The sequence below is a fragment of the Rosa chinensis genome, chromosome 2 (assembly GCF_002994745.2).
Source record: "Rosa chinensis cultivar Old Blush chromosome 2, RchiOBHm-V2, whole genome shotgun sequence".
Classification (NCBI taxonomy): domain Eukaryota; kingdom Viridiplantae; phylum Streptophyta; class Magnoliopsida; order Rosales; family Rosaceae; genus Rosa; species Rosa chinensis.
Genome location: NC_037089.1, coordinates 24,466,605 through 24,485,268, shown reverse-complemented (window position 1 = coordinate 24,485,268; position 18,664 = coordinate 24,466,605). Strand labels below are relative to the sequence as shown.

General features: G+C 38.2%; 3 protein-coding genes across 3 annotated transcripts; 1 reads left to right on the top strand and 2 right to left on the bottom strand.

Moving 5' to 3' along the window:
- Positions 1–293: 293 nt before the first annotated feature.
- LOC112189809 (peroxidase 17) lies at positions 294–1,862 on the top strand. The gene is made up of 3 exons (XM_024329169.2): positions 294–523; positions 732–923; positions 1,100–1,862. Exons 1-3 carry the CDS (start codon positions 329–331, stop codon positions 1,676–1,678), a joined length of 966 nt encoding a protein of 321 aa, XP_024184937.1. The 5' UTR covers positions 294–328; the 3' UTR covers positions 1,679–1,862.
- Positions 1,863–7,905: 6,043 nt separating this feature from the next.
- LOC112186702 (40S ribosomal protein S6) lies at positions 7,906–10,230 on the bottom strand. The gene is made up of 6 exons (XM_024325203.2): positions 10,075–10,230; positions 9,902–9,966; positions 9,140–9,197; positions 8,933–9,041; positions 8,496–8,768; positions 7,906–8,375 (listed from the first exon to the last, which is right to left on the bottom strand). The coding sequence occupies exons 1-6, from the start codon at positions 10,078–10,080 to the stop codon at positions 8,140–8,142; spliced, it is 747 nt and encodes a 248-aa protein (XP_024180971.1). The 5' UTR covers positions 10,081–10,230; the 3' UTR covers positions 7,906–8,139.
- Positions 10,231–11,605: 1,375 nt separating this feature from the next.
- Positions 11,606–14,538, bottom strand: LOC112186701 (serine/threonine-protein kinase SAPK1). The gene is made up of 9 exons (XM_024325202.2): positions 13,952–14,538; positions 13,691–13,765; positions 13,207–13,308; positions 13,001–13,054; positions 12,808–12,900; positions 12,627–12,719; positions 12,401–12,505; positions 12,214–12,312; positions 11,606–12,107 (listed from the first exon to the last, which is right to left on the bottom strand). The coding sequence occupies exons 1-9, from the start codon at positions 14,069–14,071 to the stop codon at positions 11,832–11,834; spliced, it is 1,017 nt and encodes a 338-aa protein (XP_024180970.1). The 5' UTR covers positions 14,072–14,538; the 3' UTR covers positions 11,606–11,831.
- Positions 14,539–18,664: the final 4,126 nt, after the last annotated feature.

Here is an 18,664-nt window from a genome sequence, read left to right as displayed (position 1 = left end):
CTGCACCGGTGCCTGACAATCCATCACCACCTCCACCCGAGCCAACCGTCTTTGAACCACAAACTTCGATCAGCCCAGCTTTAATAACTAGAAGGATTAATATTTGTCACAGTGCATATTGTAGAAGGATTAATTGCACCATGTTCATCTTGTTGACTTTCAAATACCTCTTAATAATATTAACCATCTCTTTTTTAAGTGATTGAATAACCAGTACATCTACATTCTTTCTGTACGGGCATTCCACAAGTATAAAAAGCCACAACAAACTCCATATCGTACCAATTCAAAGACACACTTGCCTAAGTCACTAATCTCTTCCAATTCAATGTCTCCTCTCTTGTTCATCTTCCTCCTACACATAATAACTGGTGCGGCCACACACCTCCAGACCGGTTATTACTCGGGAGTGTGTCCAAAAGCCGAATACATCGTCCGAGATGTCATGAGGAGAGCTTTGATGAGAGAACCCCGGAGCCTCGCCTCAGTCATGCGATTCCAATTTCACGATTGCTTTGTTAATGTAAGCCAATTAACTACATATATAAGGCCAAATACTAGTTACATGCGTTTTGAAAATATTAGCTAGCGTCTTCTTATCCTAACCCTTCACCATCTTCCCCTACTCCTTGGAATTAACCCGAAGGACTTACTAGATATTATATTTCGTCAATGGTTACTATCATATATATATTGAACACAGAACACTTAATATTTTCTTATCCCTGTAGGGTTGTGATGCTTCATTGTTACTTGATGACACACCAACCATGCTCGGAGAGAAACTCGCCCTTTCAAATATAAATTCATTGAGATCTTATGAAGTTGTTGATGAAGCCAAGGAAGCCTTGGAGAATGTCTGTCCTGGAGTTGTTTCATGCGCGGATATCATAATCATGGCTTCTAGAGATGCTGTTGCCCTGGTATTACACTAACATCAAAGTAGTACTTACAACAACTCATTAATAAGAATTTGTGTGCAAAGCTAGCGTTCATTTTAGATTTTTTTTTTTCGTCGTATATATTGGACGGTAATAGATTTTGATCGAGCAAGTTCTGCATGAGGTCTGCTCATATCACATAATGTTTTGTTACTCAGACTGGAGGACCAGATTGGGAAGTGAAGTTGGGAAGATTGGATAGCTTAACAGCAAGCCAAGAAGCCTCAGACAATGTGATGCCAAGTCCAAGATCTAATGCAACCTTTCTCATTGATCTATTCAGCAAATTCAATCTTTCTGTCAAAGACATGGTTGCACTTTCTGGATCACACTCCATTGGCAAAGCTCGGTGCTTTTCCATCATGATTCGGCTTTACAACCAATCCGGCACTGGCAGGCCGGATCCTGCCATTGAACCCAAGTTTAGAGAAAAACTAGACAAGCTTTGCCCTTTGAATGTGGACCAAAACGTGACCGGAGACCTTGATGCAACATCAGTGCTATTTGATAACCAGTACTTCAAGGACTTGGTATCCGGCAGAGGGTTTCTGAATTCGGATCAAACACTTTACACATTTCCACAGACTAGGGGATTTGTGAGGCAGTTTAGTATAGACCAAGGAACCTTTTTCAAGGCCTTTGTTGAGGGGATGATAAAATTGGGTGACTTGCAGATCCAGCAACCTGGGGAGGTGAGAAGGAATTGTAGGGTGGTCAATGCATTGGGGAAGCCTTAGTGTTGTTTTGTTATCTGATGTCAACAAATATTTTCCTCGTCTTTATAAAGAAAAACTAATGAATAAAAAATGTATTTTCCCCAGTGAACAACTTGGGATTATTCTGAGATTCAAAATGATCATAAATAATCATTTTGAAATCTTAGTAAAGCTTTTCAATGAATTCTTGGTTCAGAAGGCTTAATTATTTGTGACAACAATTTCTTTTGTTCTTTTTTTTTTTCCTTTCGATTATAGAAAATTAGAAATGAACAAACTGCAAGCCAAAACCTCTAAGACCATTTGAATAAGTGTTGGCCTTTTAACTAGTTTAAATAACGTTCATGATAGATTATTCGTGCAAAGCTCCTCTTCAAGATCATCTTGCTGCAGCCACTAAAGAAACGCCACCAAAAACCCTGCAAGTTCAGGAGCGTGGTCGTCGTGCAATCTTCAAGTACAATTTACAAAATCCGTGCCTAGATGGATCTCAAGCAGACTCGATAATTCGAGATCAACGAGGATGGTTGAAGGGTTGTATAAAAATTGCATATCTACAATAGAGATAGGCCTCGTCAACGGGTCGGGCCGGGCTTTATTATAAATCAAAGGATCCAAGCCCGTCCATATATAGCGGGCCTTGCGGGCTTTTTCGGGCAAGGCCGGGTCTTGCCTTGCGGGCTTTTTCGGGCAGGGTCTTGCGGGCTTTATTTATAAATAAATATTTAAATACACTAATTTTTTTTTTAATCAAGCTTTGAAAATTTATTAGATAATGATCAAATACAACCAAACGGAACAAATCTATATTGTACCAAAAAAAAATCTATATTTATATATAGACACTAATTTATTTATAAATAAATTTTTAAAGACACTAATTTTTTATAAATCTATATTTATATATCATACACTTCAAAGAGCAACCTCTAGCAATTCAAAGAAAATAGGAAAACCGACCGTTAGATATGATTATTACAATAAATTATACGTGTGGTTAAAAATTTAGTCAATTTCACCATAGTTTCAAACCTAATTGGATTAGTCAACCATAGTCACTTGCATGTTTTCTTGGTTGACCGATGGCGTGATGACTGCAAAACTTGCTTATTTTTTTACATCACGTTTGTAAATATTTCATCGATGGATTGTGTAGACATAAGATAAAAATTTCAATTTTTAATTACAAATACGTTAGCCTATACTAATTTGCCTCCTAAAGTTGTATGACTTATACATTGCATTTAAATTGTTGATGTCCATTCTAAAGCAACTATGAAGTGGAAGATGAATTTGGAGAAACCAACTGCTTGATGGAGAGATTGTAATGTTTTATGCTGGTTGTAAAAAATCCAGCCAATTTAGTTCTTGTTTCGAATTCGATCAACTAGGTCAAACTTAGTTACTCTTATAAACCTATATTTATATATCATACACTCCAAAGAGCAACCTCTATAAATTCAAATAAAATGAAAAAACCGACCGGTGGATGTGATTATTACAATAAATTATGAGTGTGGTAAAAAATTTAGCCAATTTCACCATATTTTCGAATCTGATCGAATTGGTCAACCGTTGTCACTTATATGTCTTCTTAGTTGACCGATGACATGACGACCGTGAAACGTGCTTATTTTTTCACATCAAGTATGTAAATGTTCCATCAATGGATGTGAGTGGACATAAGATAAAAATTTCAATTTTAATTACAAATACGTTGGCCTATACTAATTTGCCTCCTAAAGTTGTATGACTTATACATTGCATTTAAATGGTTGAGGTTCATTCTAAAGCAACCATGAAGTGGAACATGAATTCGGAGAAACCAACCGCTCGATGAAGAGATTGTAATGTTTTATGGTGGTTGTAGAAAATCCAGCCAATTTGGGTCTCGTTTCGAATTCGATCAACTAGGCCAAACTTAATTACTCTTATAAACATATATTTATATATCATACACTCCAAAGGGCAACTTCTATCAATTCAAATAAAATGGAAAAACCGACCGTTGGATGACATTATTATAATAAATTATGAGTGTGGTAAAAAATTTAGCTAATTTCACCATATTTTCGAATCCGATCGAATCGGTCAACCGTATTCATGACATGTAGAATATATATACACATATTCTATATAGAAGTATGAGAACTTCCAATTTCACCATAAGCCAAATTATAACAAATTCACACTCACACAAAGATACACACACACACACACACACACATATAACATATACATACATACATACATACATATATACATACATATATATATATATATATATATATATATATATAAACACACAGATATAAACATGTCTAAAAGTCCTCAATCTTCAATAATGATGATGCGGCACACTGAAGATTTTCAAATATATGTGTTGGGCCTTCTAGACATGAACTTGTAAAAGATGTTGCAAATTCCCGTCCAAGCTGAACTGCCTTCACTTAAATTGCCATAACTCCTTCTAGAAAAGTCAGAATCGCAAACCGTAAATTTCCTCAGAAACTAGACACATAGGGCTTTCTTTCATATAGAGTACAGATTTTAATTCTATCCGAGCAGTTCCCAGTAATTCAACGAAGTTAGGTGTTCTGCACAACAGTTTTCTGTGTTAGTTAGCTCAGCTCAGCTTCTTTTCTTCTTTCTTTGAAAACACCTACAAAGACACTAAACTAACGTAAATGAACCATAAATAAGGAGAACTACACATATATACCAAGACTCCAAGAGAAAGAGGCATAGAAATATAAGAAAATATAAGCACATCAACATACATATATAGATATATATATATATATATATATATAATAGTTTACGGGCTTTTACGGGCCGGGCTTAGAGGGATTTTACGGGCTGGGCCTAGAGGGCCGGGCTGGGTTTTTGCGGGCTTTTTGGCGGGCCTCCATTGGCCCACCGAGGCAGGCTTTTTGATGGGCTGGGCCGGGCTTTTGGCCCTCCGAGCCGGCGGGCCTCCATCGGCTTACTTGATCTGCAGGCTTTTTGATGAGGCCTAAATAGAGACGAGCCAAATGTGTTTTGTTTAGAGTTTGATGACAAGGGATACAATGGTCTATGGCCATAACCCAGATAAAAACTCATGATAGAAAGGGAGAGAAGTGGGAGATATAAGAGGGATCACGAATTAGGCTACACCATTTTTTTTTTAAAAAAAGCTGGAAGGCTTAGCCCCATGCTCAGTTCTATTTATTATATTAAAATTATGTCTCAGGATGACATAAATCCTGAATCCCGAGTTATAGAAAAATGGTACATTCTGAATAATAGCAGGAGTCTCATCAAACCAAACATCATTTAACAAAAAAAATCTTTTATAAATGTCAATTTAATGTAAAATATATTTAACATTGTAAAGAAAGCTTTAATGTTTTGAGCTACGTATCGATGTATGCTTTCATAACATCTATTCATGTTTTTTTTAAAGTTTTTTTTATTAATAGGTTAAAAATAATGTACCAAACAAGTGTTGAAAATTATTATTACTTGTTCCTTCTCTGCAATTTAAAAATTTGGGGGGCCTTAATAGTTCTGCATCTGATTAGAAGGGTTGAGTCATTTTCAATATCCATTTCCGTCCAACCTTAGTATATACCAAGAAGAAGAGTAGTTCTACACGCCTCCGGTTCCATGTTTAGAGCCGAGCATGCATGTAAAAAAGGTCTCACCATAGCCGCAATGCTCATACCTGCATCATTTGTACCACACCAATCCCACCATTACCACTATCTACTCTAAAAGCTCCATCAATATTGATTTTCAGCCTACCAGTGGGTGGGTCTGCCACTTGGTCATTGGCCTGGTCTTCTTCCTACACGCCTTGGGGTGATACTTCTAGTACTCCTCCAATTGATTGACGCACCAATGAATTAAGTGCATGGGTCTAAATCTTACTAAATCCACATACCAATTACATGTGCACACGTGTGCAATTCAAAAGTTTGGGGGGCCAGGGCCACTTCCGGCCCCGTAATAGTTCCATATCTGATTAGAAGGGTTGAGTCACTTTCAATATCTATTTCCGTCCAACCTTAGTGTATATCAAGAAGAAGAGCAGCTCTACACGCCTCAACTTCCATGTTTAAAGCCGAGTATGCATGTAAAAAAGGTCTCACCATAACTGCAATGCTCATACCTGCATCATTTCTACCGCAACAATCCCACCATTACCACTATCTACTCTAAAAGCTCCATCAATATAGAATTTCAACCTACCACTGGGTGGGTCTGCCACTTGGTCATTGGCCTGTTCTTCTTCCTACACGCCTTGGGGTGATACTTCTGGTACTTCTCCAACTGACTGACGCACCAATGGATTAAGTGCATGGGTCTAAAGTAGCCATTCTTTCATAGCACGTTGTTTCTCTCCCCCCAGACCAACCATAGTGCCAAAAAAAAGAAATCAATTTTATCACCATGCAAAACGTCCAGTCCAAAATCCAAGACTTCATGCAAAGTGCTGGGTGAACTTGAGCATTTAATTTCAGAGGACCATAAAGCCAAAAACATTGCAACGCATCACAATTCTTGAAAACATGTACACTGGTCCCCTCAGCCTTGTTACAAAATAATCACCCATAATCAAACAGGGCAATCTTACGTGATTTGAGTGCTGCCCGTGTAGGAAGAATCCCCATCATCAGACACCATATGAAGACTCTCACTTTAGGAGGTACAGATTCACTCCAAATTTTGTTCCAGTATTTACACAACAAACTTCCCTCCATGTCAGTTTATTTTCAAACAGTAAGCTAAAATCTAAATAAAAATGAGTGATCGAGATTCCAGATTCCAATTGATTTTAGCATTGATTATGAAGACACATCACGCATATCTGGGAAAGAATATATGTGAGCATGGGAGATACAAATTGGAAAATTATTTAGAGCGTAGAAGTCCTTTCAAGAGTAGAACAGTTCGAGAGTACAAAGCTGGTGGATGATCCATCAAAATTCCTGGAGCTGTTGGGTTTCATTCTCTTTGAAATTTGGAAAATGAAATGTGCAGCTATCTACAAGAATGGTATTGTAAACCCGGATGTAGTCATCTCAAATGCCAACTTCAGTTCCTTGGAATGGACAAATGTTAAGTTAGCTAATGTCTCCCCAATCTCTACTTCAGAGTCGAGTAGAGTATCACTACTTGGAAACCTCCTCCTGAGGATTTTATCAAGATAAACTCTGATGGAGCTTGGGATTCCATGACAAAAAATGGAGGCACAGGTTCTATTTTGAGAGATCACAGTGGGCGTTTCCTTGCTGGGGGAAGCTATTTCAGTACCTACAACTCAGCCATTGAGTCTGAGGCTATGGCCTTAATCCAAGGGTGTTTCCCGGCAGCAAGATTGAACAAGCTAAATGTTATTTGTCAGTGTGACTAAATGTTATTTGTAAACACCCTGTAGTGAGAGTTGGAGACTAAATCCTTTTGTGGAAGACCTCCTCAGGTTTAAGTCTCACTTCAGTAACTTCACCTGCGCTTGGACTCCCCGTGAAGCTAACTGTCCAGCGGATGCTGCGGCCAAGCTAGCTAAGCAAAGGCTTTTATCCCAAGAGATGAACTATCCCCCAGCCTCTTTGGTGTCAGCCCTTCGTCGTGATGCTCAACCACGACCCGCAGACTGAATTCTAGTCCTGCAGCTGCAGCCTTGCTTTATTTTATTTGTTTTCAGTCTTTCTGTTCCTTGTTTTCCTGGCTCTGTTCGTACTTTGCTTTGCTCTTTAATGAATTATCATATTGACCAAAAAAAAAAAAGACAAAAAAGAGTAGAACAGTTTAGGACTGCTCTAAGAGCAAGTTCACCCGTTGGGTCACCAGGTCACCCACTATTCACTGTTTTTTAATGTTAATTTCATGCCATGGGTCACGAGCACAGTGTATTTCGTGCCCTGGGTCACCCTGTACAGTGTTCTGGATCACCATGGTGACCTGCACAGTGTATTTCGTGCCCTGAGTCACGGACACAGTGTATTTCATGACCTAGAGAATGAAAATATACACTAACAAATAGTGAATAGTAAGTGACCCGGTGACCCAACGGGTGAACTTGCTCTAAAACCTATCCATCTAGCTACATAATAAAGTCTTGGAATCGGTTGTAGAGCCAAGGGGAAGCTCAGCTTATGAACCTCCCACACCTACGCCAATCTTAGAAATATAATGAAACTTGATATTAATTTTATAGAAGGGCTTTATAGAATTAGAGGATAAAACATTGGGTCTCAAAATGAGATAGCCAAAAACACAATGCACCTTAATAGCCAACCCAATAATTCAAGCATTTATATCTTATCCAGATCCACAAAACTCATAAACATAAACAAAATCTGAAATGTCAGCCCAGAACATGTTCGGCATTCCCAAAATAAACTCTGAAAGCTTAAATAAACAATCAGAAATACCTCAGCCTAACTATGATGTTGCTCATCAGAGCCAACACATCAACATTCTCCACCAGAAAACTAAGCAGCAGATGGCTTGGTGGCAGAGGAGAGTCTTGATCTCTTCTTGGCTAAGCTCTCACTGCGGCGCTCACGCTGCTCCTTCAACCTGGAAGCAAGTAACTTCTGATACTCTGCAGCCTCTGACTTGGCCTTTACAACTCTCTTCTTCTTCTCTGCAATCCTTGCTCGCTTCCTCTGTAAAGTCAAAGGAGTAACCAGCCTCTGAATTTTGGGAGCTTTGCTGCAATTCTTGCCTGCCAACCAGAATATTTTCATTAAATAGTGCTTCACAACCAACAAATAAGGATCACTGTTTTCATAATTATTTCACTAGTAATCACACATATTAAGTGAATTAACAAATCAAAACCCACCAGTTTTGGATGTGAATTTTCTGCGGTAAGTGTTGACATACTTCCGAACATCATCCTCCTTGGTGAGGTTAAATAGCTTGCGAATCTTGGAAGCCCTCTTTGGACCTCTCATTCTTGGCTTTTCAACATCAGTCAGTCCAGGAAGGTCATTGTCACCTTTCTTAACAATAACCAAGTTCAACACAGAGAGGTCTGGACTAACAATGCATCCACGAACAGACTTCCTTCTTCGCTCACCATTCCTCCTTCCATATCCTCGGAAGCATGGGGTTCCTAAAATGATATGCACATATCAATGGCAAAATCAAACAATGGTTGAAACTAAGAACATCAATGCAGTAGGTACTAAAACAGATAACCAGTATCCCAAAACCAATTGCGTTTTTCTCTGTCTGCCCTCTCCCTCCCCCACAAAAAACTATTCGATTGTAACATACCCCTGTGGAGCAAAAGGCGAACACGCCCCGGGGTTAACACTCCTTGCTTCATAGGAAAACCTTGCTTGTCGCAGCCTCCCATGATTTTGAACACATAACCCCTGAACTCCTGTTAAAAATTAAAGAGAAACATAAAAAAAAATACATTAATAATACAACTCAAAATTTGGCAAACTAAAGAACCATAGGAATTGTTAGGAATCAAACCTCGCCAAGTGCATCACCATTGACTTCTTGACTGATCCTCTTGTCCCAGAATGCTCGGCTGCAGGTTAAATGATTTATTAAAAGATTAGTGCTCATGATCTCAACAAAGAACAGGAAGTAAAACAGTGTTAGCCTTGCTACGATGAGCAAAAGAAACGTCAATCAAATTGGTAATCAGGTTCCAAACACAAATATTACATACATCAAGCAGGCAAAACAGAAGACAAGCTCTCCATACAATCTAAAATAGTTTAGTTCACTAACAATTTGCAAATTAAATAAAATCGATTTGAATTCACCAATCTACACAATCGTTACTCAAGTCATCCAGTAAATAAACAGACACAAATTGCATAAAAAGGAATTGAGTCAAGAACTTAATTGAATAATATAAGTGAAGTATCGCAAAATTGTGACAAGATTTCTATCCTTAATCACCCGTTTAACATCCATATCACCAGAAAAAACTGTCAAGAAAGGTAGTGGGGTTTCTATCCTTTCATCCAAAATTACAAATGATTTGAATAAAAGCCCAAAACCCTACATAAACCAAACAAAGCAAACCCATCCATCTACAAACCAAATGAGTCCTACTGATACAAAGAAGATTCAAATCATGTAGCCTACTATATGACTAACCAAACAAAACAGATAAATTTTCTCAAAGCAAAAGGCTTTTCAAACTCCTTCATATAAATTCAACGACCGAAGCCATAAAATTGAGAAGAATTAGAGAGGGAGAGAGAGAGAGAGTGTTCATACAGCTTGGTATCATCGTCGATCTCGAGCTTCTTCTGGCACCCAGTGGTGGGATTCGCGATGTTGAACTGAAAACCAACAACGCAAAAAAAGCCGATGAGTAAAGCACTGAAAAACGCATCGAGGATTAGGGTTAGGGTTTAGGATTGGAAGAGAGATGGGAAGCGAATTCGAACCTTCATGATTGCTCAGCTGCCGCGGCCGAGATATGGGGGGAGAAATGCTCCTCTCTTGCTAAAACGCTCCAAGCTCTTCTTTGGCAGGCAGCTATTATTAGGGTTTTGTCGCTGAGACTGAGACGGCCTTATATATGACCTGCTTTAGGGTTCTGATGGCAAAGTTTCTGGGCTTTGGGGTCGGGCTTGAATTGCTGTAGGCTACAAATTTTGGGTCTGGGCTTTTTCAAACTCGGGCCTGATTTTTTTAGCCTACCTAGGAGTGCTGTTGTATCTCCTTTTTTTTTTTTCTTTTTTTCTTCTTCTTCTAGAATGGTCGATCTGTCCCTCACATTATCACACACTAGCATTCTCTGTTGAAAATAACTACACTTGCGGCTCTTGTCATTTCCCTACACTAGTGAGCATATCTGTTTCCACCTGAGTTCTGAGCCAAAAGTCGGTTGAAATGACCAATCTTTTATGCTAGATGTCGGCGCTTTCTTTCCAACTTTGTTGGCAGTTTGCTGAATTAGTGGTCATCTTTGACGCCTCATGGTGTACCTGAGATGTTGCGGCTCCTGTTTTTTTTCTTATATTGATGATGATAAATTCAGGATTTTGAGCTTTATTGTTTAGTTATAAGTAGGCTTTATGGCTCTGGATTGTAATGTTTCCCCACTCGTGTAGATTTACTTTTTGATTCAATGAAATGAAATCTTACTTTCGTGAAAAAACAAACATCACTCACAACAGAACGCTCTACTAATTTTGTGTTATTGAGTTTTGGTTGGTAAGTTTGTTGAAAACTTTGGATTTGTCCCGAAGAGTCCAATTTGCTGTTGTATTACTTTTGTAATACGTTCTCGATCCATGGATCAATTATTCTACAAACCTGAAAAAACTGAATCCTTAAACAAAGCGTTTGAACTTTTCTTTGTGAGGAACCGATCTCATCTGGTGAATGCAACAAAATTGTGATACAGTTCATTAATTGGATATTTAATTAACAGATGCACCTTCGGTCACATTCCTCCAAAGTAATTGCAAGAACTAACCATTGGACTTTGTATTACTTATATCAAAGATATTCGTACGGTTCTATCCACTAAGAAGAGATATCATAAAGTTTGATATTATACGTGATCTTTCAGCGGTTTTTGTTAATATTCTAGACTGTCTTGATCTATCGCAGTTGGATTAGGTCGATAACAGATGGTGATATTGATATTCTATAACGTGCCAGCAGAATTCCAAAATGTGCAGATTTAGCTTTTCCCATCTGGACTATAAAAAGAGAACGAACATTATGACAAACTTTCCAAAAAGGAAAGCAACACAGCCAAAGCTTAGTATCCGGGATGCTGAGGTGACCCTTCATGCCTCCGAGATTCAATTGGATCCCTTAATTTGAGTCCACTGCTCAGCGGTTCAAGACTTTGTCTAGTGTTGGAGTTAAGATTTTAGTTTCTTCTTGTCAAAAAAAAAAAAAAAAGATTTTAGTTTGTAGGCTAGGTCTTTTTTGTAATAAGAGTTAGTTCAATTAGTTCGATCCACAAAAGTTGAGTTTGTTGATATAATAAAAATTAAAAACATACCATAACAGCAAACTTCCAAGCAAAGGAAAATAAAAACACTTTCTAGAAGATAGTTTGGTTCCCCACCATTAAAAGTAGAGTGCCTCATCCTCCCAACTTCTTTTTGGGAAAAAGTATTTGGCCTTCAGAAGCTGCAAGGTGGTAAAGGTGTATACTGAAAAGAACTTGCACTACTACAAATCACAATGCACATACAAAATCACCACTTGTTTCTATATCATCGATGTCAGTATCATCTATCTCATCAAGGTCCATACTTCCAAGAAAATGTCCACCAACTTTGATGCCATCACCAGCTTTTCGAGCCTCTTGAATAATGGACACTATTTCTTCAACACTTTGGGAGGTTTCATTTTTTTGATCATCACCAATTTGCAGGCTGTCTTCATCCATGAATTCCTCTGGTAAATTTTTTAGAAACCAGGGGTGCTGCTTTATCTCTGGGATTGTTATTCTCTGCATAGAATTCAGGAGTTCAGGTATAAAATTTAATGATTCAAATTGAATGTGCATCAACAGACAGACATTCCATTGCTCGCTATGTTCTAAGGAGTAGTAAAACCTTTTCGGGGTTAGCAACGAAAATTCGAGAAAGAAGATGTCTACATTCCCTGGAAACGCGTACATAGTCAGGAATTGAATAGCTGACGCTCAGAATTTTCTGCCAAAATCCATTAACATGTTATATGTGTTGAGCCATAAGAATTGGAAAACTAACTTTAAAAAGTACTACAGTAAAAACAATGAACCTGAAGTGTTTTCCTGAAATTTCTGGGATCTTCTGGATCTTCAAAGGGATAAGCACCAACCAGCATCACATATAATGTAACCCCACAAGACCAAACATCTGCTATCTAAGATTCTCAAAGGATAAAATAAGAGTCTCAATATGTATGGATATAATTAGGTGACCCAAAATTTGGTCCACAATAGTAAGGCCAACTTAAAAACAGAACAAGAAACCAACAAAATTACCTTCCCATCATACTCTTTTCTTGACAGGACTTCTGGTGCAATGTAGGCAGGTGTTCCAACAGTTGATTTGGGTTGTGAATGCAGCACAGATGACTATAACATGTAGCAGAAAAGTAATTAGTAACACTGTAACAGTAATTAAAATTATATGTACTTAACATGATGGATTGGCATAGTTCACCTTGGAATAACCAAAATCACAAATTTTGAGACGTGGAGCTGAGCTTGAATCTAGAAGTGTGTTCTCCAGTTTAAGATCTCTGTGACAAATTTGCTGCAGTAATAAAAATCAAATCAAATTAAACCAGCAAGGGATGTGAGGCAAAGCATATCTACAAAATGCAAATTATGTTAAGATTTTGATGTCTTTTTACCATTGAATGGCAATAACTGACTCCTGAAATCAGCTGCTGGAAGAAAAATCTGGCCTGAAATTTCAAAACAACAACTAAGATTCCAAATGATTTGTGGCTGAAGAAAAGAAAACACAATTATCAAACTCTAAATTTACAACAATTTAATTTACTGCAACGAAATCCGCCTCCATTCATTTCGGCCTTTGTTCAATTGTTCCAATTACCTCGTCTTCACTGAATCTACCAGCATTGCATATTCTTTCAAAAAGTTCTCCTCCGGCTGCATATTCCATGACAATCGCTAAATCGGTTGGTGTTAACAAGACCTGCACAAATGATCACATAATTAGATATACAGTACATAAAAAAACATTGTACATAAGAAAAATTCCACAAGTTTTTATATATGCTAAAGCAACAACTAGAAACAGAGAGGCAGAGGAATTCAAAGCCAAGCTGGTAATGATGAATATTTGACTTTAGCCCTGTTCCAAGGCCAAGGAAATGGAGGAAAAAAAAGGTCTTTAAACGAGTGTGAAAAAGAATGTTGAATGATGGGCCAAAAAGTAGTTTGATTCTAAAATTCTTCCAAGTTGCATGCCAATAAGGTAAGTTGCACAAATCTTTTCTCAATGAGATTCCAATAGTACCATTTCACAAAAGAGAACATATCACTGAGAAAGGTGTGATTAAACTCAGAAATTATACCTCCTTAAATCTTATGATATTGGGATGCTTCAGTGACCTGTGGTTCATGATCTCTCTCTGTACATGCTCATCAATCTGTAAACAAACAAGGCAATTCCTCCATTAAAACCAAAAAGCCAGTTGGAATAAACACAATCCCAGACGACAAAAATGAACATACAATCAAACCCACCAGAGATTAATGGAAAAAACAGAGCAGTACTAGCTAGCTCATAAACGCAAAAATAAAAACTTTGATCAAGAAAATATGAAAAAGTCTACCTTCTGGCCTCTTTCAATGAACTTGACGGCATAGAGCTCACCACTCCATTTGTCCTTCACCAATTTTGCAACACCAAAGTTCCCAGAACCAATATCCTTCACTATCTCATAGCGCTCCATTTCAAAAACTCTTGCAAAGATTCAAGTACCAAGTACTAACTATTTTGGTACTACAATCTCTCTGTCTTTCTTATGCTACTGCTTCTTCTTCTTGTATTTGAATTCTGTAGCTATAAATTCTCTTCCTTTATGTTTGCGTGAAGCATCTTCTTCCCCGTGGTTTTGGAAAGGCCTCCAAGTCTGAATCTCTCTTAATGCAAAAAGCTGAAAGCTTTATTGGGTTAGCTAGCAAAGCAATCAATCCCTTCTTCTCTTCTCTGTTCCAGTGGACCGTCTCAAAAAGTCTTCGTGGGGCATATGAGACAAACAAGGAGCAGCTATTCCCCCCATTTCCCACGTAGCCTTATCTCAGTGGTTTAATATCTCCAGCCGTGCCTCAGTGACCGACCACTACCCCATGCTAATCCCACGACATGTCGTTCAACTGGCGGATATGGAAAGTGACGAATTTTCTTGAGAAAGAGCAAGAGCGGACGTGGACGGTGGAGAGTGGTGGAGGACTGAAATATATGGCGCGCAATTTGGTGGTGGGGCCCCACACATTAATTCTATTCTCCCTTGGAACAAAGCAAAGAAGAATTCAATGGATTGCAAAATCCAAAAAGAGTAGAAGAAGAAGATGTTGGTGCTGGATCGCTATCAATCATCGATCACGACCTCGCATGGTCCATGAACAAGTGGTTAAGTCAAGTCGTTTTCGTATTCATGGGAATAGTCGAAGGGAATTGTGTTTGTCTAAGTTTATTCTATGTTAATGGGCGTTATACACATTTTGAGAGTGTTTCTTGCGTAGGAGGGAGCATCCAGCAACCGCACTCGCATCTAAGCCGCCGCGTTGCATTGCGCTTCACCTCTTCATTATAGTAAAAGCCGGCCGGGAATACGAATGTTTGGAGGAGGACAGGGTTGTGAGTTGATTGAAGCTCTGTGTTTAACAATGAAAGCTGTGTGTGTGTATATACATGTTTGCGATATTTCCAACCCAACGCAAGTGCACTAGGGGAGTGGTTCGGTAAGAAGCAATATATGTCGATGGTAAGGGTCCCGGCCATGGAATTCTCTTTCCCCTCCTTAAAGGGGCACCGAGAGAATGATAGTGATCGGCAGGTACCTAATTGGGTGTCTTTGTCATCCGTATGTTAGACTAACCAAAGACGTTTTGAAGGGTTTCTTGAGGTGCTTTTGCCAACATTAAAATGAGCAATTTTAGTTTACCAAATGCATCTTTCTTATAATTCTTGAGTAAAGATAGACGACCCTTGTTTCAAAAAAAAAAAAAAAAAAAGATAGACGACCCTTAACAGCGAAGAAACTTTGGATTCTCATTATGCAAAAAGCAACCAAAACTTGTCCAAACCAGAGCATATATATAATTGGAAAGTGTTTATTCTCATTCACTTGGAGGATGTCTGAAAATGTGTCTCGTGTTCCAAATTGAAGTTTGGTTATGATAAGACACTTCCAGCCGAACTAGCAGTCTTGTCATACACACATACATAGACATATGCGTTTGAGCCAATTAATAATGGCAGACATGTTCTGGAATGTGGGTGTTATTGATTAGTAACATACTCTAGCAAAGTCTAATAATTTGCATCCATGTCGTTTTTGGGTAAGTCAATCATGAGCTAGGGTTTTGGGTACTAGCATTGCGATGAAGCTCATCAGGTTCTTAATTTCGAGACATGTAGCAATTAGGAAGAGCTAAATATTTGAGGTATAAACTAGCTCAAAAAACGTTTACTGTCGTATGGGCTATAGGCGATCTAGTAACTTGAGAGATGTTTTATTGCCAAATAACATGACTAGTTATAAGACAACGTACTATTTAAGATGAATGTTACATCATACATAAAAAATATTAACGCATATTAAATTAACATGAAACCTCAACGTCAATAATAAAATTCAATGTATATCGAATTTAACGGTTGAATTTTGTCTGATCGGCAATAACTCACCAAAAAAATGCCAAAAAGAAGTGGTTACAGCAGTTTACAGCTAGCTTTGGAAGTGATTTGCTATAGCAATCAACTCCCTTATCCCCTCCCAATGCCGTTTTCTCTCCTGCATCAAACACCTGTGCGTGCAGCCATCACCAACCTCTCACTATTTGATCGACATTTCTGGCCCCCACTCTAATATATACAATACCAATCATTTATATTAATGTTGATTATTACTTTGATAATATGGCTTTGATTGCTTTGATTTTGGACTCCTACAATTGCGATATGTTTAAATATTTCTGGTGTCTTTCAACTTTCAGATTTTCATGTCTTTTCGTTGTTTTCGTTTGCTAGCCAGTACAAAGATGAGTAGCTAGCCAAGTCTTGCAGCTATTTCGTTAGCTAGCTATTCACATCATTGTATTCATTGTCTTTCAACTTTCATTGTTTTCCTTGTGCTGAGGAACGACGGATTCCCGTGCCCTCACGCGACAGAGCTTGGGCATTAGAATTGATCGTCTTTTGCTGGTTTTAGTTGGAAATTAATCCTTTCCATCTTTGTATGTTTCTGGGCTTCAGTTCTTCCTGGGCTTTTGTCTCTTAATGAATTTCTCATTACCAAAAAAAAATTAAAACAAGTCTTGCAGAACAACCCGAGTCCATTTCTCCTTTCGCTTAGCGAACCATGATGATATTTTTTCAAAGAATTTATAATATTAGACATGTTCAAGTGCTCCTTATGGATTGATTGATCAATGATCAAATCAATAGCTCACGAATTTGGACAGAATTGCCCAACTTTGTTTAGAGAACAGCCCCCGCCTATAAATTAATCATGTGTATTTGGGATCAACAATATCATTTTGACCTTGAGATTATAGCGTCTCACTTGAGTACGCATTCAAATATATACACATGTATCAGGTTGATTATCAATCAAGAAATAAGGAACATGATAATAGGAAATGTACAACAGTAACAACACTAGTTTAAAGCTAGTTCTGGAAGTGATTTGGTTGATGTTTTATCTTTGGCCCTCCACCCTAATATGTATGCCATTAATTTATATCAACCTTGGTTATTAATTTGATCATCGGATTTGATGGCGCTGATTGGACGCTTGCAATTACAACATATTTAATTTATGGTGTTTTCCATATACAAATTTTGTGGTCTTTTTTTTTTTTGAATAAGAATCCTTTATTGAAAATAACCAAGATTACATAATATGGGAATGACCGGTGGTGGACAAGAACTCTCCACTCTCCTCCCTAAATACCGAACTAGTTACGGGTCCGTCATCAAGAATGACATCCATGAGCCAAAATAGTCCAACCCTTAAGAGCATCAACAGTGGGGACCCAAATTTGGGTCCAAAACCAAGATTTGAGTCCAAAAATAAAGGAATGAGGCTGCAGTGGGTTGGAAAAATTTAGACCCATTTTTGTCGGAGACCTATATCTTGGCTCAAATTTGGTCCAAAGGATGACCTAAAAAAATTAGACTCAAATTTGATGGGACCCACCACGTGGGCTTTCTGCTACATGCAAGTGGGCATGAGTTCATAAATGGCGTGGGATCCAGCACATGGGCTTTCTGATGCTTTTTTTTTTGTTTTTTTATAAATGAAAATTTTTGAATTTTGTTAATAATATTGTCGTTTTTAAAAGGCTTTCTCATGATTTTTTTTTCATTTGCCTCTTTTATTCCCTACTCTCACTCTATTGTTCTTCAAATATTTTTTTTTTCAAAATTATTCATATTTAATGAATTTTATGATTTTCTTTAACATGATGTAAGTTATATATATATATATACATACACACATACATACATATACATATCTAAAAATTAAAACGACCATAAATTAAAAGTCTCAAATATGAGTCTATTCCACAGTGGAAAGATTTGTGTTTTAGACCCAAATATGAGTCTAAAAAAATGAGTCCAAAATATGGGTTCAAAAATAAGTCCTACACCATTGTAGCACCTAAAAAAAGTAAGTCATTATTCCAACTTATTTGGACCCAAATTTGAGTCTAAAAAATGAGTCCCCACTGCTGATGCTCTAACCACCTATTTCACCCAACCTCACAGGCTACAGATAACCCTGGGAAACTCGATAACACCCCAGAGACAACCGCCAGAGAAACCAGCGCTCTCTTCCACACCGCGTCCCAATGAAACCAGACCACGTGCAAGGATCGCTTGTTAACACATTGACTATAAGATAAAACCGAAATTAAACCAACTCGTCCCCAGGAAAGACACCACATCCATGGCACATCAATTTGACCCAACCCTAGCTCAAACGAGTAGGGACCAACTATTGACCAAAGTAACCTAACCAACAACCTAACTAAAAACAAGACTCTAACCAAAAGAAAATAGTTGCCGTCACAGTACTCCTCACCCTGTTGTCAGGTGACCCATCGGAAGGCTACCATCACAGCCCTATGTCTTCCAGCTCCCCAAGTCGAAGGTGCCTAAACCATACATCAAACCACACCAAATCTATCACTAAGAAATCGATGAAAGACTCACTGTGCCTTGTCTCTGCCATGCCCACCACCTTGAAAGCCCAGATCCACCACAGCTGCCATCTCCGTCTAGCGACCCACCGTAGATTAGAAGTCAGCGCCAT